The sequence below is a fragment of the Rhinopithecus bieti genome, unplaced genomic scaffold, assembly GCF_001698545.2.
Source record: "Rhinopithecus bieti isolate Rb0 unplaced genomic scaffold, ASM169854v2 scaffold_74225, whole genome shotgun sequence".
Lineage (NCBI taxonomy): Eukaryota > Metazoa > Chordata > Mammalia > Primates > Cercopithecidae > Rhinopithecus > Rhinopithecus bieti.
Genome location: NW_016827667.1, coordinates 501,677 through 525,492, shown reverse-complemented (window position 1 = coordinate 525,492; position 23,816 = coordinate 501,677). Strand labels below are relative to the sequence as shown.

The 23,816-nt window shown below is 48.8% G+C and overlaps 3 protein-coding genes across 4 annotated transcripts in view; 2 read left to right on the top strand and 1 right to left on the bottom strand.

The window, feature by feature from the left end:
• The window catches only part of PPP1R14D (protein phosphatase 1 regulatory inhibitor subunit 14D), a 27,065-nt gene extending 14,736 nt beyond the window's left edge, over positions 1-12,329 (top strand). Inside the window, exons 2-5 of one of the 2 annotated variants that reach the window (XM_017864034.1) lie at positions 9,220-9,337; positions 10,330-10,413; positions 10,589-10,621; positions 10,821-12,329. In XM_017864034.1, coding sequence (XP_017719523.1) covers positions 9,220-9,337; positions 10,330-10,413; positions 10,589-10,621; positions 10,821-10,935 — 350 coding nt within the window. In that variant the 3' untranslated portion in view covers positions 10,936-12,329. The remainder of the gene's footprint in view (positions 1-9,219; positions 9,338-10,329; positions 10,414-10,588; positions 10,622-10,820) is intronic. The other variant, XM_017864033.1, reaches the window with a different exon arrangement.
• On the bottom strand, positions 12,034-19,551 carry ZFYVE19 (zinc finger FYVE-type containing 19). The gene is made up of 11 exons (XM_017864030.1): positions 18,731-19,551; positions 17,361-17,482; positions 17,141-17,191; positions 16,629-16,747; positions 16,383-16,528; positions 15,845-15,950; positions 13,744-13,947; positions 13,239-13,318; positions 12,799-12,897; positions 12,540-12,667; positions 12,034-12,462 (listed from the first exon to the last, which is right to left on the bottom strand). The coding sequence occupies exons 1-11, from the start codon at positions 18,782-18,784 to the stop codon at positions 12,384-12,386; spliced, it is 1,188 nt and encodes a 395-aa protein (XP_017719519.1). The 5' UTR covers positions 18,785-19,551; the 3' UTR covers positions 12,034-12,383.
• Positions 19,137-23,816, top strand: part of DNAJC17 (DnaJ heat shock protein family (Hsp40) member C17) — a 44,467-nt gene continuing 39,787 nt past the window's right edge. Inside the window, exon 1 of the mRNA XM_017864031.1 lies at positions 19,137-19,240. Within this exon, the coding sequence (XP_017719520.1) occupies positions 19,163-19,240 (78 nt within the window). The 5' untranslated portion in view covers positions 19,137-19,162. The remainder of the gene's footprint in view (positions 19,241-23,816) is intronic.

The following is a 23,816-nucleotide window of genomic DNA, read 5'->3' as shown; positions in this document are numbered from 1 at the left end:
GATCCCCCCGTCTCGGCCTCCCAAAGTGCTGGGATTACAGGCTTGAGCCACCGCGCCCGGTCCAGGTTTTTTTTTTAATCTGTGCTTCCTTTTGGCTCATTTCATTTGCTATATCTTCAACTGACCTTTTTTTTTTTTCACACAGTGTTAAACATGCTGTTAATTCTATTCAGTAAAGTTTACATTTAAAATGTGCAGTTTTTCTTCTCTAGGTGCTCCGTTTGTTTTTTTTGTTTGTTTGTTTGTTTTGAGACAGACTCTCACTCTGTCACTGAGGCTGGAGTGCAAAAGGCGCGATCTCAGCTCACTGCAACCTCTGCCTCCCTGGTTCAAGCAATTCTCCTGCCTTAGCCTCCTGAGTAGCTGGGATTACAGACATGGACACCATGTCTGGCTAATTTTTGTATTTTTAGTAGAAATGGGGTTTCACCATGTTAGCCAGGCTGATCTCGAACCCCTGACTTCAGGTGATCCCCACCTTGGCCTCCCAAAGTGCTAGAATTACAGGTGTGAGCCACGGCACCCGGCCTGATTCTTTTTTCTTAATTTTTTTTTTTTAAATGGAGAAGAGTTCTTGCTATGTTGCCCAGGCTGGTCTCAAACTTCTGGCCTCAAGCACTCTCCTGTCTTAGCCCCCACCAAAGTGCTGAAATTAATGCATGAGCCACTGTGCCCAGCTGGTTCTTTTATTTATTTATTTATTTTTATTTTTATTGTATTTAGAGACAGAGTCTTGCTCTGTCACCCAGGCTGGAGGGCAGTGGCATGATCTTGGCTCACTGCAACCTCCACCTCCCAGGTTCAAGCCGTTCTGCTGCCTCAGCTTCCCGAGTAACTGGGATTACAGGTGCATGCTACAACACCTGGCTAAATTTTTATATTTTTAGTGGAGACGGGATTTCACCATGTTGGCCAGGCTGGTCTCAAATTCTCAAACTCCTGACCTCAAGTGAGCCACCCATCTCAGCCTCCCAAAGTGCTGCGATTATAGGCGTGAGCCACTGCACCTGGCCTGATTCTTTCTTTTATCTTCCGTATCTCTCATTACTGTGTTCATGTTTTCCATGTCTGCTAATTCTATCATTTATGTCATTTCTGGGTCTGCTTTTTAAGTTTTTTAATCCAGGCCACACCTGTAATCCCAACACTTTGGGAGGCTGAGGTGGGTGGATTACCTGAGGTCAGGAGTTAGAGACCAGCCTGGCCAACATGGTAAAACCCCATCTCTACTAAAAATACAAAAACTAGCCAGGCATGGTGGCACACACCTATAATCCCAGCTACTTGGGTGGCTGAGGCAGGAGAATTGCTTGAACCTGGGAGGCAGAGGTTACAGTAAGCTGAGATCGTGCCACTGCACTCCAGCCTGGGCGACAGAGCGAGACTACATCTCAAAAAAAAAAAAATTTTAAGTCCAGAGTGAGAGGGAGAGCAGCAAGATCGTTAAGGGGCAGAAGGAGCTTGGTCTGCTTTTATTGACTAATTTCCCTCTTGGTCATAGGTCACATTTTCCTGCTTCTTAGCACAACTATTAATTTTTTATTAGAAACTGGACATTGCACATTTTATGTTGAGTGACTGAATTTTTAGTTTGGCTTTGTTCTAGTAGGTGGTTAAGTTACTTATGGTTCAGCTTGATCTGTCTGAGCTTGCTTTTAAGCTTTGCTAGGGTTAGTCTAGAGTAACCTTTAATCTGGAGAGTAATTTAACCCTCTAGTAATGCCTGACCTTTGTTATTATTATTATTATTATCATTATTTTTTGAGACAGAATCTTGTTCTGTTGCCCATGCTGGAGTGCAGTGATGTAATCAGGGCTCCCTGTAACCTCAGCCTCCCAGGCTCAAGTGATCCTCTTGCCTTAGCCTCCCTCAGATCTGGGACTACAGGAGCATGCCACCACACCTGGATAATTTTTAAACTTTTTTTTGTAGAGATGGGGTCTCACTATGCTGCCCAGGCTGGTCTCAAACTCCTGAGCTCAAGTGATCCTCCCGTGTCAGCCTTCTGAAGTGCTAGGATTATAGGCAGGAGCCACCATGCCCAGTGAGCACCACCCTTTTGAGGTCTGTACTGAACTCCTGCATGATCAAGAACAACTGTCCACTCTGGTTGGAACTCAGCTTTGTCTCCAAGTCCTGTGTGGGGTCTCGGAACTGTTTCCCTCTGTGCCTTCAGTGACTCATGGTATCTGGTCTTGTGAAAATTTTACTGTATGAATATACATCTTAAGAGTTCAACACGGTGGCTCAAGCCTGTAATCCCAGCACTTTGGGAGGCCGAGACGGGCGGATCACGAGGTCAGGAGATCAAGACCATCCTGGCTAACCCGGTGAAACGCCGCCTCTACTAAAAAAATACAAAAAACTAGCTGGGCGAGGTGGCGAGCGCCTGTAGTCCCAGCTACTCAGGAGGCTGAGGCAGGAGAATGGCGTAAACCTGGGAGGCGGAGCTTGCAGTGAGCTGAGATCCGGCCACTGCACTCCAGCCTGGGCCACAGAGCAAGACTCCGTCTTAAAAAAAAAAAAAAAGAGTTCAACAAAGATTCAAGAGAACCTTTATGCAGATTGCTGGAGGTCTCTTTCTGCATACCTCCTTCATTCCCAGAACTTTGTCCAGTAACTTCCAGCCATCTCACCCCTGTTAAACTCTGATCTGTCATATCAATTTAGCAAGACCACTGTGCTCTATTTGGGATCTCTCTGCTCTGTGATTTGAAAGTTGCCTCCAGGAAGAAATCTGGGGCAATGGGAGTTTACCTCTTTTGTGTCCTTCGTCTCTGGGATTACAGCCCTGAGTTACCTGTCATCCAATGTCTGAAAATATTGTTCATATATTTTGTCTAGTTTTCTAGTGACTCAAATTGTGAGAATAAACTTCATCGTGATCAGAAGCATAAATATCTGATTCACTCAGCCTTCAGGTCTCAGAGGAGAGCTCATTGCCTAGGAAGCCTTCCTGAACCCCAGCCTTGGTTAAGCTCCCCTCCCATGTGCTGCCGTAGTATCTCATCAGGGTACCTATCACCCTGTATTGTTTTTTGTCTTGTTTTGGTTTTTTGTTTTGTTTTGAGACAGAGTCTCTATTGGAGTGCAGTGGTGCGACCTTGGCTCACTGCAATCTCAGCCTCCCGAGTTCAAGCGATTCTCCAGCCTCAGCCTCTCCAGTAGCTGGGATTAAAAGTGCCTGCCACCACGCCCAGCTAATTTTTTTGTATTTTTAGTAGAGAGGGGGTTTCACCATATTGGCAAGGCTGGTTTCGAATTCCTGACCTCAAGTGATCTGCCCGCCTCAGCCTCCCAAAATGCTAGGATTACAGGCATGAGCCACTGTGCCTGGGCTCACCCTGTATGGTAACTACCGTTTCACTTGTCTGTATCTCTCAATAAACTATAGGCTTTTCAAGGCCAGGGTCCTCCTCTCTGTCTCGCTGTATGCCCCAGCACTCATCATGATGCTTAGTACACAGGATGCACTCAATAACAAGGCAGAGGCCAGGCCTGGCCCTGTCTCTACAAAGAAATACAAAAATTTGCCAGGTGTGGTGGAGCATGCCAGTAGTCACAGCTACTCAGGAGGCTGAATCAGGAGGTTTTCTTGAGCCCAAGGAGCTTGAGGCTGCAGTGAGCTATGATCGCACCAATACACTCCAGCCTGGGTGACAGAGTGACACCGTGACACCTCAAATCAAAAAAATATGAATAAAAATAAATAAATAAATGCTGAGTAAGATGACCTAGATGTCAAGGAAGCAAAGGGGAAAATCTAGATCTTAAGGTGAAAGGGCTAATTTAGGCATTATTTTTAAAAAGGTATGGAAGGACCAGAATTGTTAAGGTGGTTATCCCCTGGCAATGGGAGCAGTGAGAAGGTAGGTGAGGTTTCTTTTTCTTTTTCTTTGATTTATTTTTTTCTTCTCTCTTTTTTCTTCTTCTTCTTCTTTTTTTATACAAGCAACTTTATTGAAGTATAATTGACATAGCATTAAATTTGCACTTTTTTTTTTTTTTTTTTTGAGATGGAGTCTCCCTCTGTCACCCAGGCTGGAGTGCAACGGAGTGATCTCAGCTCACTGCAACCTCCGCCTCCCAAGTTCAAGCAATTCTCCTGCCTCAGCCTCCGCAGTAGCTGGGACTACAGGCACCCGCCGCCACCACGTCTGGCTAATTTTTTGTATTTTTAGTAGAGATGGGGTTTCACCATGTTAGCCAGGATGGTCTCAATCTCCCGACCTCGTGATCCATTCACCTCCGCCTCCCAAAGTGCTGGGATTACAGGCGTGAGCCACTGCACCCGGCCTATATAATTTAATTACTTATAATGTCTATTTTTATTATGTCTCCTTGACTGCACCACCTCTTTGAGGCAGCATCTTTGTTTTACTCACTGAAGTTCCCAAGTTCACAATGCCAGGTAAAGAATAGGCACTGGGTACATATGTCAAATAAATTCCAAAGGATTTAATCAAATGCAAAGGGTGAAATTCTCTGTCAGGTGTGGTGGCTCACACCTGTAATCCCAGCACTTCGGGAGGCTGAGGCGGGCAGATCACTTGAGGTCAGGAGTTCAAGACCAGCCTGCTCAACATGGTGAAACCCTGTCTCGACTACAAATATAAAAATTAGCCATCCTGGTGGCAGACGCCTGTAATCCCAGCTATTTGGGAGGCTGAGGCAGGAGAATCGCTTGAACCCGGGAGGTGGAGGTTGCAGTGAGCCGAGATGGAGCCACTGCATTCCAGCCTGGGCGACAGAGCAAGACTCCATCTCAAAAAAAAAAAAAAAAAAAATTATGGCCGGGTGCAGTGGCTCACACTTGTTATCCCAGCACTTTGGGAGGCCGAGGCGGGCGGATCACGAGGTCGGGAGATGGAGACCAGGCTGGCTAACAATGGTGAAACCCTGTCTCCACTAAAAATACAAAAATTAGCTGGCCATGGTGGCGGGCGCCTCTAATCCCAGCTACTCGGGAGGCTGAGACAGGAATGTCACTTGAACCCGGGAGGCAGACGTTGCAGTGAGTTGAGATCACACCACTGCACTCCAGCCTGGGCAACAGAGCAAGACTCTGTCTCAAAAAAAATAATAAATGAATAAATAAATAAAATAAAATAAATAAAAATACAAAAATTAGCCAGGCCCGGTGGCGGGCTCCTCTCGTCTCAGCTACTCAGGAGACTGAGGCATTGAGAATCACTTGAACCAGGGATGCTGCTGTTGCAGTGACCTGAGATTGTGCCACTGCCCTCCAGCCTGGGCAACAGAGTAAGACTCTGCCTAAAAAAAAAAAAAAAAAAAAAAAAAAAAAACGGGCCGGGTGCGTGCTCAAAGCCTGTAATCCCAGCACTTTGGGAGGACAAGGCAGGGCGACTCACAAGGTCAGAGATCGAGACCATCCTGGCTAACATGGTGAAACTGCGTCTCTACTAAAAACTACAAAAATACTAGCCGGGCAAAAGTGGCGGGTGCCTGTAGTCCGCAGCTACTCGGAGGCTGAGCAGGAGAATGGCGTGAACCCGGGGAGACGGAGCTTGCAGTGAGCTGAGATCTGCCAGTGCACATTCCAGCTTGGGTGACAAGAGCGAGACTCCGTCTCAAAAAAAAAAAAAAAAAATTAAATTTAAAAAAAATGAAATTCTCAAAGCAGTGAAAAACTGTAAACGTGAATATAAAATATGTGTCCAAGACAGTATGGGAAAAACTTGTTAAGCATTAAAAAAACAAAAAAAAAATAGTAGTGGCCGCGCAGGGTGGTTCATGCCTGTAATCCCAGCACTTTGGGTGGCCGAGGTGGGTGGATTGCTTGAGCTCAGGAGTTAAAGACCAGCCTGGGCAACATGGTGAAACCCCATTTCTACCACAAATATAAAAATCAGCTGGGTGTGTTGGTGCACGTCTCTGGTCCTAGCTACTCAGGAAGCTGAGGTGGGAGGATTGCTGGAGCCCAGGAAGTTGAAGCTGCAGTAAACCGTGATCGCACCACTACACTCCAGCTTGGATGACAGAGCGAGAGACCCCTGTCTGGAAGAAAAAAAAAAAAAAAGCTCTGGGCAGAGTCTGATGCCTATAATCCCAGCACTTTGGAAGGCCGAGGTGGGCAGATCACCTGAAGCTGGGAGTTCAAGACCAGCCTGACCAACATGGAGAAACCCAGTCTCTACTAAAAATACAAAATTAGCCAGGTGTGGTGGCACATGCCTGTAATCCCAGCTACTCGGGAGGCTGAGGCAGGAGAACTGCTTGAACCCGGGAGGCGGAGGTTGTGGTGAGCCGAGATCATGCCATTGCATTCCAGCCTGAGCAATAAGAACAAAACTCCATCTCAAAAAAAAAAAAAAAAAAAAAAAAAAAGCAATACACACTGGAAAATACCATTAGATTCAACTATATAAATACATACATGTATTTCCCCAACAGCACCCCTCCAGCATAATAGATATTTCCATCATATGTGGAATCTAGAGTTAATCTGAATTCAATAAGTTAAAAATAAAGAGTTCTTAAATCAGTAAGAAAAAACTGAAAATCTCAACAGAAAAATGGATAACATATCAGTTCTTGAAGTGGTCTGGTGACCTATGGAGGTTTCCAAGAACTCTTTCAAAGGTTCTGTGATTATTTTCATAATAACAGTAAATTTTTTTGTTTTTTTTGTTTTTTTTGAGAAACAGAATCTTGCTCTGTCACCCAGGCTGGAGTGCAGTGGCACGATATTGGCTCACTGCAACCTCCACTTCCCAAGTTCAAGCCATTCTCCTGCCTCAGCCTCCCAAGTAGCTGGGATTATAGGCGCATGGCACCACACCTGGCTAATTTTTGTATTTTTAGTAGAGACGGGGGTTTCACCAAGTTGGCCAGGCTGGTTTCAAACTCCTGACCTCAAGTGATCCGTCTGCCTCAGCCTCCCAAAGTGTTGGGATTACTTACAAGCGTGAGCCACCGCTACTGGCCAATGCTAAGATTTTGTTTGCCTTTTCCAGTATGTTGATATTTGTGCTGATAATGCAAAAGCAACAGTGGCCCTTAACATGAATCAAGAAAGTGGCACTAAACTGTACTAGTAGTCATGTTCTTCACCACCACATCGTTTTCACTTAAGAAAGTCCTCTTCAGCCGGGCGCAGTGGCTCACGCCTGTAATCCCAGCACTTTGGGAGGCCGAGGCGGGCGGATCACGAGGTCCGGAGATTGAGACCATCCTGGCTAACACGGTGAAACCCTGTCTCTACTAAAAATACAAAAAAAATTAGCTGGGCATAGTGGCGGGTGCCTGTAGTCCCAGCTACTCGGGAGGCTGAGGCAGGAGAATGGCCTGAACCTGGGAAGCAGAGCTTGCAGTGAGCCGAGATCGCATCACTGCACTCCGGCCTGGGCGACAGAGCGAGACTCTCTCAAAAAAAAAAAAAAAAAAGAGAAAGTCCCCTTCATCTGTAAAATGGGTAAATGAAAAGATAACAGAATGTCCTTGTTGAAGCAGTAAAATATGAATTTTATTATATTTGAGCTCACGTCCCTTTTTTAATAGACCTATCTTTTAGAGCAGTTTTAGGTTCACAGACAAATTGAGCATAAAGCACAGATATTTCCCATATCTCCCTGCCCCCACATATGTATAGCTTCCCCCACTATCCTTCACCCAGCAGCAAGGTTATACATTATTTGTTACAATCAATGAATTTACATTGACACATCATTATGGACCAAAGTCCATGGTTTAAATTAGGCTTCACTCTTGGTGTATATTCTATGGTTTTGGACAACTGTGCATGACATGTATCCACCGTTATAGTGTCATACAGAAGAGTTTCACTGTGCTAAGAATCCCCTGTGCTCTACTTGTCCCTCCTCCCTCTTTCCCCTGTGGCAATCACTGATCTTTTTACTATTGCCATACTTTGACTTTTTCCAGCAGGTCTTATTGTTGGGATCATAGAGTATGTAGGTTGGCTTCTTCATTTTTTTTTTTTTTTTTTTTAGAGACAGTGTCTCTCACTTTTTTGCCCAGGCTAGACTCCTTGGGACTATACAGGTGCATGCTACTGTGACTGGCTTCAAACTGGCTTATTTAACTGTCATATGCACTTTAGATTCCTCCGTGACTTTTCATGGCTTGATAGCTCATTTCATTTTTGCACTGAATAATATTCCATTCTCTGGACATACCAGTTGGTTTATCCATTCACCTACTGAAGACTATCTTAGTTGCTACCACGTTTGGCAAGTATGAATAAAGCTGTTATAGATCATCTGTGTGCAGGTTTTATTATTTGTTTATTTATTTATTTATTTTTGTGAGACAGAGTCTTGCTCTGTCGCCCAGGCTAGAGTGCAGTGGTGCGATCTTGGCTCACTGCAAGCTCCGTGTCCCAGCTTCACGCCATTCTCCTGCCTCAGCCTCCCAGGTAGCTGGGACTACAGGCGCCCGCCACCACGCCCAGCTAATTTATTGTATTTTTAGTAGAGACAGGGTTTCACAGGATTTTAGCCAGGATGGTCTCGATCTCCTGACCTCGTGATCCACCCGCCTCGGCCTCCCAAAGTGCTGGGATCACAGGAGTGAGCCACTGCACCCGGTCATCTATGTGCAGGTTTTTGTGTGAATGTGTTTTCATCTCATTCGGGTAAATACCAAGGGAGTGAATTAATGGATAGCATGGTAAGAGTGTGTTTAGGGCTGGGCATGGTGGCTCACGCCTGGGATTACAGTGCTTTGGGAGGCAGAGGCGGGAGGATCACTTGAGACCAGGAGTTTGAGACCAGCCTGGACAACATATTGAGACTTCTGTCTCTACGAAAAATAAAAAATTAGCTGGGTGGGGTGGTGTACACCTGTGGTCCCAGCTACTTGGGAGGCTGAGGTGGGAGGATCCCTTGAGCTTGCGAGGTCAAGGCTGCAATAAGCCTTGATCACACCACTGCACTCCAGCCTGGATGACAGAGCAATACTTTGTCTCAAAAAAAAAAAGTTTATTTTTGTGAGAAACCACCAAACTGTCTTCCAAAGTAGCCATACCATTTTGCGTTCCCACCAGCAGTGAATGACATGAATGAATGAATGTTTTAATTTGCAATTCCCTAATGACACATGATGTTGAGCATCTTTTTATACACTCACTTTCCATCTATATATCTTCTTTAGTGGGATGTCTGTTCTTATCTTTTGTCCATTTTTTAATTGCGTTGTTCATCTTCTTCTTGTAATTTAATTTTTTTTTTTTTGAGACACTCTTGCTCTGTCACCCAGGCTGGAGTGCAGTGGTGCGCTCCACTCTTTGCAACCTCTGCCTCCCGGGTTCAATCAATTCTCCTGCCTCAGCTCCTGGAGTAGCTGGGATTACGGGTGTGCGCAACCACACCCAGCTAATTTTTGTATATTCAGTAGAGACGGGGTTTCACCATGTTGGCCAGGCTGGTCTCGAACTCCTGACCTCAAATGATACACCCGCCTTGGCCTCCCAAAGTGCTGAGATTACAGGCATGAGCCACCATAGCCAGTTTTTGTTTTGTTTTGAGACAGAGTCTCGCCCAGGCAGGCTGGAGTACAGTGGCACGATCTCCACTCACTGCAACCTCCACCTCCTGGTTGAAGCCATTCTCCAGCCTCAGCCTCTCAAATAGCTGGGATTACAGGCATGTGCCACCAGGCCTAGCTACTTTTTGCATTTTTAGTAGAGACAGGGTTTCACCAAGTTGGCCAGGCTGGTCTCGAACTCCTGATCTCAAATAATCCACCCACCTCAGTCTCCCAAAGTGCTGGGATTACAGGTGTGAGTCACCATGCCTGGTCAGTAATTCTTTGTATTTTTTGGGTAATAGTCCCTTATCAGATGTCTTTAATTTTAAATTATTTTATTTTATATTTTTTTGCGATGAAGTCTCCATCTGTCACCCAGGATGGAGTATAGTGGCACAGTCTCAGCTCACTGCAACCTCTGCCTCCCAGGTTCCGGGTTCAAGTGATTCTCCCGCCTCAGCCTTCCAAGTAGCTGGGATTACAGGCATCTACCACCATGCCTGGTTAATTTTTGTATTTTTAGTAGAGATGGGGTTTCACCATGTTGGCCAGGCTGGTCTTGAACTCTTGACCTCAGGTGATCTGCCTGCCTCGGCCTCCCGAAGTGCTGAGATTACAGGTGTGAGCCTTCGCACCCAGCCAAAATATAGTACATGTTTAGTAAATTACTGTTGAATGGAAAACTGAATGGGTGTTAGGAGTGAGGAGAAAGTCTAACCATGGGAAAATGGAGAGAGGTGGGTTGAGTCCCTGACAGTAACCTTCATTCCAGCACCAGCTGGTCAGGCCCCTCTGAGACCCATGTGATTTCCAAATAGGATCAAGCAACCCCTTCTGAGCCTGAAATTGACCTGGAGGCTCTCATGGATCTATCCACAGAGGAGCAGAAGACTCAGCTGGAGGTAGGATGGGGGCTAGAAGCTGGCCTTGGGTCAGAGGGAACCCAGACTCCCAGGTTCTGCCTCCTTTGGTGGAGTGGAGAGAACCAACCCAGAGGGGAGTATTCTTGGGAGATTGGTGGGGACTTGTGGGAAAGTGCTGTGACTTGGGGCCCTCTCTGTGTTCTCCCCTATCTAGGCCATTCTTGGGAACTGCCCTCGCCCCACAGAGGTAAGGGACGTTCTGCTGGTCTGGGGTAAGAGGAGGCCCAATGTGGGAGGCAGCTAATGAAGAGGAGTATTTGAAGGGAAGGCTTGACTGTGGGTCTTCTCCTTCTCTGGGGAGTTAGGGGTAGGGGAAGATTAGGGAAGACAGGGTGAGAGGTGAATTGTGACCCCAAGCCTTGGTCTCACTCCTGTTTCTCCCTCAGGCTTTTATCTCTGAGCTGCTCAGTCAACTCAAGAAACTCCGGAGACTCAGCCGGCCTCAGAAATAAGCCTGAAAGACCATCTTTAGCAGCCTCAGCACTGCCGGGCCTGCCCTGAAACTCCAGATCCTGGCTAAGAGGGAAATAGCTCCTAGGGACACAAACCAGAAATGTGAACAAGGAGGGACATTTGTATACTCCTACTGTCTGTGCGGTCACAACTAGTTTCTGTCAGCTGGGCTCTCTGGGAGAAAGCTGGCTGTTGTCTAATGCCTTCCTTGGCAGCCAAGTGGATAAAACCTTTAGGAGCCCCAGCTCAATGGAGTGTGGAACATGTCTGTGCTGAGGGACAGGGGAGGGAGAGGATGAAGTGATACACAGGAAGGCCACAACCTAAGTCACTAGGCTGTGCCCACACAACCCTCCATCCATCCATCCATCCATCCATCCATCCATCCATCCATCCAAAGGACTCGAGAATTCAAAGACAAGGGTCACAGCTCCACTTCAGAGAGATCACAATCTAGCAAGGCCAAGGGGCCTAGCAGACATTATCTGCCTAAGGTACACAGCCTCTTGGCATAATCAACAAGAGGGACGCCAATGGCAAACACTAGTTTCAAATCCTAGAGAGGAAGTAACAGGAAAAACCTAGCTGGATCTGAGAGCCTCAGAAAAGGGTCCTCCAACCACAAATGATGTAGGAGGTAGACCTCAGTCCGAGGGCTCCTTAGTGAGTTGGTTCCAGCCAGGGGCAGGAAGAGAAATAGCAGAGGCATGTAAAGGGTACATGCCGAGAGGTCAGGGGTCCGGTTAGGGCGCATCACTGGAAGAGAGATACTGAGACTGAATGGCAGGCAGGTTGGTACAGGAGCCCTAGGAGGTGGGGTCCTTTGCCAGTATGGCAGGAAGCAGGGTGTGTGTGCATTGTTCTAGCATGCATTGTGTGAGCAGTGGAGAGGCTGAGAAATCCAAGATGGTGGGGCCTGGTGGCTAAGTGGGGCTGCCCAGAGCTGGAGCACAGTTCAATTGAATGAATGCGCATGTTTACTTCATGTGACGCCACCAGGATGGGTAGGGTTGCTCCTGCCTGGAGAATTTCATAGGATGGCTCAACCTTTTCCCCCATTCCCCACAACTGTGCTTACAGCCTGCTCTGTTCCTGCCACCGCTCACAGGGCCCAGGCTCACAGGGTTGCAGAAATGAGATGCTAGGCCCAATGAATCAACATACTTTATTAGATCCACTAAGTGCCAAGGGAGGGCCCTGTGCCCCAGAGCCAGGTTACAGGGCTCACCCGTAGATTCAGTCTGGTCTCTCCCCATCATGCCTCTCACTTCCAGTCTGGGCTTCTAATAGGAGGGCCCCGACTTCTTCCCTCGGCCCTCCCAGTCATCTTCTCGAATAGAGAATCTTTCCTCATTCCAGGGACACCAAAGCTCAGGAAGGGGCCTATCCATCATCAGTAGAGCCAGACAAGCTCTCCCATCAGACATCCTGTGGCTGGGCCCAGAAATGGGTGCCACTGCCTGTGGGACTGCCCTTCCGGGAGAACCAGGGTGTCCTCAGTGCTCTCGGCCTGCACGTGGAGGGGAGTAGGCAGATGTCTGGTGCTCTTTAAGCTCAAACGCATCATGGCCCTCTCTGTGGAACAAAGGGATACAAGTCAGGGATCCAGGCAGCCTTTGAGCCCTCCCACAGAACATTCCACCTGCACCCACCGGAAGCAGCGGGCACAGAAGAGGTCCCCGTCGCAGCCAGCGCAGCGTAGGGTGGCATCCTCGTTGCAGATGCAGCACCAGGGGAGCTCCTCTTCCTCAGCCTCAGGCCTGGGGTCCACATCCTGGGCCTTCAGGGACCAGAGAGGAATAGAGGAAGTAAGGTACCCAGTGAGGTGTGGGAGCCACTGCAGGAGCAGTCAGCCAGGCAGGAAGCAAGGCTGTGGGCGGCCTGGGGGTCTGCACCTGGGGCTTTTCTCACCTCAGGCTCTGTCCTTCGGGGTTGGGTCCGGGGTCGAGAAGCCTGCTCTGCAGGGATGTTAAAGCCACTTGCCTCATCCAGGGCAGCTTCTTCAGTGAGCTGCAGACAGGGTGAAGAGGTACCACTCCCTGCTCCAGGCCCAGGCCCTCCATCTCCCACTATTTCTGTGTGCTGTGGACTTAGCTTCTCAAACTCATCTTTTTCTTTACTTGTGGCTGCTGATACCCTATCTCCAGGGACCAGTGGGCGGGTCTGGGTCACAGGGACAGTGGGGGCCCAGTGAGAACTCCCAATGAGGCTCCCACACCCCACTGGGTACCTTACTTCCTCTATTCCTCTTGTCCCTGAAGGAGCTTCACAGTTACTGTCCAACCACAGTGGAGGTGGGGCAATGAGGCAGAGATGGGACAAGGGGTGGCAGGTGAGTAAGCCAGGCCCACCTGCTGCAGGACTCTCTGGATGGCTGTCTCCTCATCCTCGTCATCATCACTGTCTGGGAGGCGATAGTCCTGGAGGGTCACTTGAAGAGGGAGACGGGAACAGGGAAAGGGGGAGTGAGGGTGAGAGATTTCACATGAGTGGCTGCCCTCCTGCCTCCCAGAACTGGTTCGGTTCCCAGGGGCACTTATTTCAGAGCTGAGAAGCCTCTTCAGCTACCCTGATCAAACCTGTCCCTGCCTGCCCCAGCCCTGCCATCACTGAAGCAGGCCTGAGGGCTAGGTTGGAGGCAGGAGTGGAAACCTCAGCCCCTTAATGGACTGAAGGTCCCCTGCCCTCATGGCTGCCCGACTCCTCCTCACCCACTGCTTTGCTCTACCACCTTCCTTGTGGCTCTGGGCTGGGCTCAGCAGATCTCTGGGCACAAATACCCCCAGCACCTGACTCAGCCCTGCCAGGGAGGCCTTGATCAAGGGACACCAGTGAGCAGCTGCTCCCCAGCCTCACCTCTCTCGGGGTCCTGTCCCCGCAGTACGGCCAGTCGCTTGGCCAGGGCCAGAATCCGTTCCTGCCTCGTGTTCTCCTCCCGCAACTCAAGTGCTGCCTCAGCCAGCAGTCTGCTCTTCTCCTCCTCCAAGGACCAGCTGGCCTGCTTCTTGGAATTAGTGCTCCCTGGGCCACCCTGGTTGAGGTCATTCTGGAGAGAGGCAGCTGGAAGGGGCAATGCCATCAGAGAGGCAGAGACATCCCAAGATCTCTCCTTAGAAGCCAATGAGCCCATTTCTCAACACTTTCTTTCTCTTAAATAATTTTCTTTCTTTTTTTTTTGAGACGGAGTCTCGCTCTGTCACTGAGGCTGGAGTGCAGTGGTGCGATCTCAGCTCACTGCAACCTCCGCCTCCCAGGTTTATGCCATTCTCCTGCCTCAGCCTCCTGAGTAGCTGGGATTACAGGCACGTGCCCCCATGCCTGGCTAATTTTTGTAATTTTAGTAAAGACAGGGTTTCAACATGTTGGTCTCCAACTCCTGACCTTGTGATCCACCCGCCTCGGCCTCCCAAAGTGCTGGGATTACAGGCGTGAGTCATCACGCCTGGCCTTTCTCAACCCTTTCTATCACAGATCATCAGCTTTTTGCTCAGCACTAGCGCCTATGGTTTCTATTACAAATAAAATCAGTATTCCTCCATTTTCCCAATTGTAAAAAACTAGTAATCTTAGCCATGTCTTTTCCAACCACATCCATCCCCATCTACCTGGTATTTTAACATTCTGTCCTGAGGGTGGGTGTCCTATGGTTTGAGAATCACCGCCCTAAAGGAACAAGACATGATGAGGCCAAGGTTCAGTCAGTCTCTTTGCCTTTTAGGGCAGGAATTAGCATTTCCTGGAATCAGCACAGAGAGGGCAATGAAGCCAAGAGCTTATCTATCACTGGGCAGGAAGAATTTTACCAGATTAGGTGTGGCTCTGACACAGTCACCTTCAGTTTAGTGTTTCAGAGCAAGAGGTTTAAAATCACAGCTTAGGTTTAAGTCTCATCTCTGCAGCTTAATGTCTGTGTGACCTTGGTCAAGTTCCTCAAGCTCACTAGGCCTGTTTCCTCATTTATGAAAAAGAATAGTATATACCTTATAAGATTTTTTTTTTTTTTTTTAAACAGGGTCTTGCTATGTTGCCCTGGCAAGTCTTAAACTCCCGGGTTCAAGCTATCCTCCTTCCTGCCTCTGCCTCCTTAAGTGTTTAGGATTACAGGCATGAGCCACCACACCTGGCCTCCTAAGATTATTGAGGCTATTCAATGAGATTATGCCTCTAAAGCAGGATTTCTCAATCTTAGTTCTCTTGACACTTTGGACTGGGTAATTCTTCATTGTGATGTGCTGTCCTGTGACACAGTAGATTTAGTAGCATCCCTGGCTTCTATCCTCTAGGTGCCAGTAATATCCTGAGTTGTGACAACCAAAAAGTCTCTAAATGTTGCCATAAGTAGCCTGCGGGGCAAAATCATCCTTTGTTGAAAAACACTGCTCTGAAGCCTTCAAACAGCACTGTCCAACAGAATGTTCTATGATGATGGAAACATTCCACATCATGTTCTATATCTGTGCTGCCCAAGATGGCAGCCATGAAGCCCATGTGGCTACCGAGCATTGAGATGTGGCTGGTGCTACTAAATAGCTTCTTCCTCCTTATCAATATCATGATTGCAGAGAATATTCACTGAGTACTCACTATGAGTCAGATACCATCCCAAGCACTTATTGGATTATCTCATTTACTCCTTGTGATTTCCCTGAGGTAGGTTTTTCCATACATATCTTCATTTTACACATGAGGAAAGTGAGACTTAGGTCAAGTAACTTGTCCAGCATCACACAGCTAATACGTGGTAGAACTGGGAATCACTGTCTGATTCTAAAGTCCGTGCACTTAAACACTAGACTTACACTGGCTCCCTTTGGAGTAAGCACTCAATGAATGGTAACTCTCATAATGTTGATCACTCTCTGATTTACATTCATCTCCCAGAGGGTGGACAGCAGAGCCTCTCCAGTCTGGGGAAAGAGATGGGGCAGATTCCTAGGGAGCCAAGTGGAGGGGTTACCTGGGCCTCCTCCTTTCCAGCTTTCGATAGCCACCTCAGCTGCCAGCTGCGTTAGCAGATCCTGTGTCTGCTGGGCTTGGGTCCTGTTGTCTGGTGTGTGATGTGCCTGCCCAGATGAGGAAACCTCAGTGGAGAGCAGGGGTAGCCCAGAAGCAATCTAGGTCAGGGATGGATGCTAAGGAGTTCTCAAAGCCCAGGGAAAGGAGAAGGATCCACGGCCCACATAATCAAGTAGGTCTGGCAGTCCCCAACAGGACTGAGGGGCCACTTTTTCCTGCCCTACCCAATTGTGATGTTTGTCCCTGGTCCCCGGGTCTGGTAGCAGGCCTGAGGATCAGGAGGTAGGGGTGGGAGGCTTTGCCAACTCCTGCAAAGTACATAAAATACAAAGGTTGGTGCAAAAGTAACTGAGGTTTTTGCAATTAAAAGTAATGACAAAAACTGCAATTACTTTTGTACCACCCCAATACCTGTGTCTGGGCGTCTGCTGGGTCCTCCCCCTAGCACTCCCGCTTCTCTCCTAAGCCATAATACTCACCGGCTGAGGGGTTTGAGAAGGTAGAACTCTGCCCTGCAACGCTGCAAGTCGTGCCTCCATTTCCCGGGTGGAAGGGATGGAACCCTGACGTTCACCCTTTAGCGCAGCCAGTCGTGCCTCTATCTCTTCCTGTGAGGGGACTAACTCTGCAATTGGCACAGAGGGAGCCTTGTAAGGGCCAGAGGCATCTCAGTCCCAGAAGCCCTGGACTGTGTCCTCTAGGCAACCCCATCTGCCCCCGCTCACTGGGCTTGTTCTCCTGGCGGAGTCGTGCTAGGCGCTCAGCAATCATCTGGTCTTGTCGGGTCAGTCCCTGGCTCTGGGAAGTGCTGGGCTTCTGCTTGGCTTCCAAGGCTGCCACACGCCTGGCAGGATATGAGATAGAGGCTCTTGAAGAAGGCAGAGGGGAAGAGTGAAGGCACCAACTCACTGTTTCCCATTCAAATCGAATCATTTCTGGGCACCTAGGGAGGCCTCCAGTGGGCAATCTGCTGTGCCCCTCACTCATGCCACCCTGCAGCCCAACCTGGCTGACCAGCCAGAGGGTCCAGCTGAAAGGACAAACTATACCTAGTGCCTGTCCTGGAGAGAGGGCTGAAGAGCTGCTTTACAAGCCCAAGAGGGCAGTCAGGAGCTGGAGAGGAGAGCATTCTCCTGATTCTGTGCTCATTTCATCTAGAAGATTCCGGGAGGGTCTTTCCCTATGGCTCCCGTAGCCTTTCCCCAACCCTCTTTGTCTTTTTCTCTTCAGCACTTACTTCTTATAGTTCTGAGGTGGTGACCACTTGGAGGCATTGGCAGAAGATCCTCTACAGAGAAGAAATCTAGTGTTATAAGTCCTGCCATCCCACCAGGTAGTGCCCCCCACTCCAAACACTTCCTTGGCTGACTCTCGCCACACAGAGTACAAAGCTGTGAGGGCTGGCCAGATGCCCACTGCCATACTTGACTGAACTTTCACCCATGCCTGCCTCTCACCTGGTCAGGACCTCGTGGCATTGCTTGCAGACTTTCTGTTGGGTGTTCCCAGTCCGAGGCACTGCTGCACTGAAGCTTAGGCAGCCTGAACAGAAGGCCTTGCCACAATTCTTACAGCCATACTACAAGAAACATGAAACAGGAGATCTACCTCTCACCTGCCCCTGCAGGCTGCTCCCAGGGACTCTCCAAGCACACACACAGAGAAGTCACTGAAGTTATGGCCAGCTGCCGGGAGGAGGAAGAGGAGTGGGGCCCCTAAGGCCTAGGGGTGGAGAGTAAAGCAATTCCTCGGTTTCCAGCATCTTATTCAAGCCAAATGAAGGTTTATACAAAATTCCCATGCTTTCTACCCTGTCTTCAATTCCCTGACCCAGGGGTGTAGAAGACAGATAGATAAAACCCAGTATTTCAGGCCACTGACTCTTCCACAAAGGAGAATCAGAGACAGGGCACAGCCCATGCCTCCTCTGCTCTTGCAGAGATGGAGGGAGGCTTGGCTCAGGATGGGCTAACAATAGCCTCCATTTATTAAGCACTTACTATGTACCAGGCACTAAACCCAGTACTTAACATTCATCATGTGATTTATTCCTCACAATTTACACACATTATTTTACTTAATCTTGATGCCAACCGTGATTATCCTTGTTTCGAGAGGGACAGAGAAGTTACATAACTTATCCAAACCAAGGTCACCCCCTCAGTAAGACAGCAGAGCTCAGATTTGAACCCTGACTCCAAAATCCAGGTTGGTAAACGCTACACAGTCCTGCCTTCCTATGTGATACTAATTTACTCCCTCTGGTTCCCATCATCTCTTGGTCAGAATCCCCAGCCACAGCTGTGGCAGAGGGAGCCTGCAGTTTACCAGAGGAATCTGGCAGGTCTGTGATAAGGACAGGACAGCTACCCTTCACCATGGTGCCCCTGAATCAGGAAGAAGTGTGGTAACCGAACTCGAGCGACCTGGAGAAGGGCGGGCTGCGGGATGGGGAAGGTTCAGAGCAGAGAGAGTAACGGGCTTGGTGTGATGGACACCGCGCTTCGGAGGAGCAGGGTGGAGAGAAAAAAACCGCCAGATGCTACACTGGGCCGACAGAAAAGAGTAGCGTTGCAAAAATGACGGCAGCGCGCTTTACAGTTTATAGGGAACTCTCAACCTAAAGGACTTCAGTGGACCGTCACATAAACTCCGAAAGCGAGGGAATGTTAGTCCCATTTTACAGAAATGGAAACTGAGGATCAATGACTTCATCAAAACTACACAGCTTGGAAAGATGCCGTAAGACCAAGTTTTGGACGTTAAGTCCCGCGCTTTTCCTTCCTCTCCTCCCTGGCCCTGCAGCTTTCGGGGAGGGAAGACTCGCCTCCTTCTTGAAGAGGGTGAACTTGACAGCGCAGCCGTAGCACCTACTCTCCATGGTGGCTCCCAGCACCGCAGGATCTGCAGAGTTGAGGTCACGCCGGCCAAGTCCTGGGCCCCTTGTACCCTCACCCCAGCTCCGCCCTTCCCTTCCCTGCCCTGCCACGCCCTGCCCCGCCCCACACGCCCACTGGCACTGTCCGGCCGCGACCTAGAGCGGGGAATCCGGACGCTCCCCTGCAGCCAGCCTACGGCAGCGGCGGCAACGGGGGCTGCTGGGAGTCGTAGTTCATTCACGACTGCCAGCCTCCCTCAGAGTCAGTCAAGCCTGACTCAGAACACAATTCCCAGAGGGCTAGGCGCCACGCGGAGCCGGCAGTCCCCACGCGCGCTTAGACTCTTGGGAGTTGTAGTACGAATCCGTCAGGCCAGAACCATGGCAGTGACCAAGGAGCTCTTACAGATGGACCTGTACGCGCTGCTAGGCATTGAGGAGAAGGCAGCGGACAAAGAGGTGAGAATGGTGGCGAGGAAGGCTGATCCTGAGAGGTCTGGCGGCCCTTCGTGTCCTAGCGCCTCGGCCGCGGCTGGTATCCGCTCTCCAGGTTCATTCAGGTCCTGGGCGGGGAGAGAGGGTCGGCCCTATGCCCTCCGCAGCGGGCTCCCAGACATTTCCTGGACGGTCCGAGGGCCTCAAGAGTAAGCGGGGAACAGAGGGCTCTTCGCGCCGGGTAGCTGTGCTCTCCCTGTGGCCCCTGTCTGCTAGAGGCCGCGGGGTGAGGCTGCGAGGGAACGCTAGCCTCCTCTGCGCTTGCGCAGTCTCGGCCTCCGTTTCCGCTTCTGCCTTGACTGTGACAAGAGGTGCGTCATTTCAGTCTCTTCTGCAGGCTGATTTAATTCCTCCACTTAGAGCCTAGGGCGAAAGAAAAGTCAGATCTCAAGGCCGCTTCACTCCCTTTTCATGCCTCCTTGCCAGTGTGACCGATGACCCTGCTGTCTCTATTTTCTTTTCCACTCTAGCCCATTGACTCTTTTCAGGTCGCTGATGCCCTTCTCAGCATGTGCTCGTTAGTGGGCTAAAAGCAGGAGGATCAGAAGGTTAAGGCAGACGGCCTAGAGTTCCATGCTACCTTAGGTGTTGATAAAAGATGCCAGGGAGTGAAACACTGATCAAGCTGGATTTAGGATTTCTGTTATCTCCCCCGGATCATGGTGATAGTTTTAACAATATAGGAAGGAGAGGCGTTCATCAAATGCAAATTAGTGCCCAACTGAGCCGAGATCGCGCCACTGCACTCCATCCTGGGCGGCAGAGCAAGACTCTGTCTCAAAAAAAAAAAAAAAGAAAAAGAAAAAAGAAAAGAAAGAAATACAATTAGTGCCCATTAGGCCGGGTGCGGTGGCTCACACTTCTAATCCCCGCACTTTGGGAGGCCGAGGCGGGCGGATCACGAGGTCAGGAGTTCGAGACCAGCCTGGCCAATATGGTGAAACCCCGTCTCTATTAAAAATACAAAAATTAGCCAGTCGTGGTGGCACGCACCAATAGTCTCAGCTACTCGGGAGGCTGAGGCAAGAGAATCGCTGGAACCCGGGAGGCTGAGGTTGCAGTGAGCCAAGATTGTGCCACTGCACTCCAGCCTGGGTGACAGAGTGAGACTCCATCTCAAATTAAAATAAAAAAAAGGAAAAAAGAAAATTAGTGCCCACTATTGTCCCTGTACTTTTGGGCTGCCCTGCTCATGGGGTGAGTGAGCTTTTGAGAAGAGGAAGCTCTGGGGCAGAAAATCAGGGAGACCCGGGGGTCCCTGAGAGATGCTGTCATCCTGCACAGATCTGTCCCCTGCAGCCGCAGTTGAAATCCGAAGTGGCCATGGGATGTCTATGAAGCATCAAAAGCATCTGCTCCACCCCTCTCATGTGTTAATATTTTAGGATTAATAATTCCTAACACCTGAATAATGCTTACTATGTCCTAGACAGTATTTTTTTTTCCTGGATTGTATTCTAAGTGCTCTACATTTGCAAATTATTATTTTTTAAATTCTTTATTTATTATTATTTTTTGAGACGGAGTCTCGCTCTGTCGCCCAGAGCTGGAGTGCAGTGGCGCGATCTCAGCTAATTGCAACTTCTGCCTCCCAGGTTCAAGTGATTCTCCTGCCTCAGCCTCCCGAGTAGCTGGGACTATAGGCAGGCACCACCATGCCCGGCTATTTTTTTTTTTTTTTCCGTGATCTTCCCACCTCGACCTCCCAAAGTGCTGGGATTACAGGTGTGAGCCACCATGCCCTGCCTGCAAATTATTTAATTAATACTTTATTACTAGTGAGAAATTATTTGAGACATTTCACCCAAGATCCGAGTGGGAAATCTGGAGGGTTTTTTTTTTTTTTTTTTTTGAGATGGAGTCTCACTCTGTTGCCCAGGCTGGAGTGCAGTCTTGGCTCACTGCAACCTCTGCCTCCCAGGTTCAAGGAATTCTCCTGCCTCAGCCTCCTGAGCAGCTGGGATTACACATGTGCCACCACACCCAGCTAATTTTTGTGTTTTTATCAGAGACAGGGTTTCACCATGTTGGTCAGGCTGGTCTTGAACTCCTGACCTCAAGTGATCCACCAGCCTTGGCCTCCCAAAGTGCTGGGATTACAGGCGTGAGCTACCGTGCCCAACTGAAATCTAGAATTTCTAACCCTGAACTTGAGAACTCCTGAGGAAGTCAGTTGGAAGCCATTCTCTATTAATTAGAGAAGTTACATAATCAGATTTTCTTTTTTTTTATTCTAGTTTTTGAGAAAAGATCTCTGTCTCATTCAGGCTAGAATGCAGTGGCATAATCACAGCTCGCTGCAGCCTCGACTTCCTGGGCTCAAGTGAACCCACCTCAGCCTCCCATGTAGCTGGACTGCAGGTGTGCATCATCATGCCTGGCTAATTTGTTTTGTGTGTGTTTTTTTTTCCCAGAGATGGGGTCCAGCTGTATTGCCCAGGCTGGTCTCAAACTCCTGGGCTCAAGTGATCCTCCTGCCTTGGTCTCCCAGAGTGCTGGGATTGCACGCGTGAGCCACTGTGCCCTGCCCATAATTGGATTTTAAAGAAAGTATTCAGCTGAATGTGATGGCTCACACCTGCAATTCCAGCACTTTAGGAGGCCAAGGTGGAAGGAATGCTTGAGGTCAGGAGTTTGAGACCAGCCTGGGAAACATAGTGAGACTCTGTCTCTCTATAGATATATAAAACAAAAAAAAAAAGCTGGGCAGGGTGTTACATGCCTGTAGTCCTCGCTACATGGAAGGCTGAGGTGGGAGGATCACTTGAGCCTGGGAAGTTGCAGTGAGCTATGATTTTGCCACTGCATTCCAGCCTGGATGACAGGGTGAGACCCTGCCTCTCTTAAAAAAGAAAAGAGAAAAGAAAAAAGGAAAGAAAAGAAAATTCAACTCTAGTGTGCATAATGAAAATGGGTGGGGGTGGGAGGAATGGAAGAGCTGCCACTAGGGGGTCAGGTGGGGCTGGTGTCTAGGCAAGAGACCAAGGTCTGAGCTGGGCAATAGTGACTGGGATCCAGTTCGAACTCAGACGAGATAAGGGATATGTGTGAAGCCTCTCTATAAAGCGTAACAGGTGCTGTTCCTGCCTTTCAGTAGGAGAGGCAAGATTCGTGCATACAAGGGAGACATGGTAAGTTCCTTAAGAGGGGTACAAAGTGCTGTGGATGTTCAGTGTAGGCTGAGATTGCTTTTAGTTTGAGAGAAGGGATAAAGGAAGTAGAGAAGGTATTTGGGGCCTTGAAGAAAGAGTAGAGTTTGGACATGTGGAGATGGAGGCAGGGCATTCTAAGAAAGCAAATGTATATATTAATACGTACAGTCTATTTTGGAGCATAAGTAAGTGGCACCCTCAAAGAGGCCTTACCTATTTTTCTTTTTCATAGCAGCCAGTTCTCCTTCTAGCACTTATTTCCATTTGCACTTTGGATACACTGGCTAGCTTCATGGCAACAGACACTTTTTGGTAGAAAGCAAGAGAGACCTACGCCCTGGTGTCCCTCACCATGGTTTAATACCTGTCATAGCCAACCTAGGTTGCTGTCACAGGGCAACCTAGAGGATACACAAACATTTCAAGTGTGTACAAGGAAGAACTCCTAAACTGCTTGTCCAAATAGCCTAGGAGTTCTCAATTTGGCCTCTACAGAAAGGCTCCAGGAACTGGGTGTAGGAACCTCTGAAAATCATGTGTGATATTTCTTATGTCTTTATTCTGGAGGAGAGGAGGATTTTTTTTTTTTTTTTTTTTTTTTTTTTTTTTGAGTCAGGGTCTCTCCCTGTTACCCATGCTGGAGTCAATGGCATGATTACGGCTCACTGCAAACTCCTTCTCCTGGCCTCAAGCAATCCTCCCACCTCAGCCTCAAAAGTAGCTGGGACCACAGGTGTACACCACCATGCCCGGCTAATTTTTGTATTTTTGTAGAGATGGGGTTCCACTATGTTGGCCAGGTTGGTCTTGAACTCCTGGGTTCAAGCAGTCCTCCCGCCTTGGCCTCCGAAGTGTTGAGATTATAGGCATGAGCTACCACACCCAGCCAGAGGAGGGAATTTTAATTCAAAAAAGGTTAAAGAAGCCCTGATGGAGGCCAAGCTCCCTGTGTTACTGATGGCAAAACTGCAACTCAGAGAAGTTGGTTAGTGGCAGAATTGAGACTAGAACCCTGATGCCCAGCTCAGGCCTCTGCTCCTTCTACTAAGGCTCCCTGGCCCTGTCCAGCACGGTTCAGTGGTAGTGATGAGCACCACTACCAAATTTAACTTGTGTTCAGACTACTTCTCTGAATCCCTAATCCATGTATCTATCTGCCTGTTTGATCCCTCCGTTTGGATGTTTCACAGCAGTCTAAATCTTACTACATCCAAAAATTGGCCAGGCGCAGTGGCTTATGTCTGTAATCCCAGCACTTTGGGAGACCCAGGCAGGCAGATCACCTGAGGTCAGGAGTTTGAGACCAGCCTGGCCAACAGGGTAAAATCCCATCTCTACTAAAATACAAAATTAGCTAGGGGCGGTGGCATGCAGCTGTAATCCCAGCT

Coding starts and splice junctions, on each gene's coding strand:
- ZFYVE19 (XM_017864030.1), bottom strand. CDS start 18,784: ATGGAGAGTAGGTGCTACGGCTGCGCTGTCAAGTTCACCCTCTTCAAG. Junction 16,748..17,140: donor CCACCTCAGAACTATAAGAA/GTAAGTGCTGAA, acceptor ATATCCTGCCAG/GCGTGTGGCAGCCTTGGAAG. Junction 13,319..13,743: donor GGGACAGGACCCCGAGAGAG/GTGAGGCTGGGG, acceptor TCCCTCTTCAAG/TGACCCTCCAGGACTATCGC.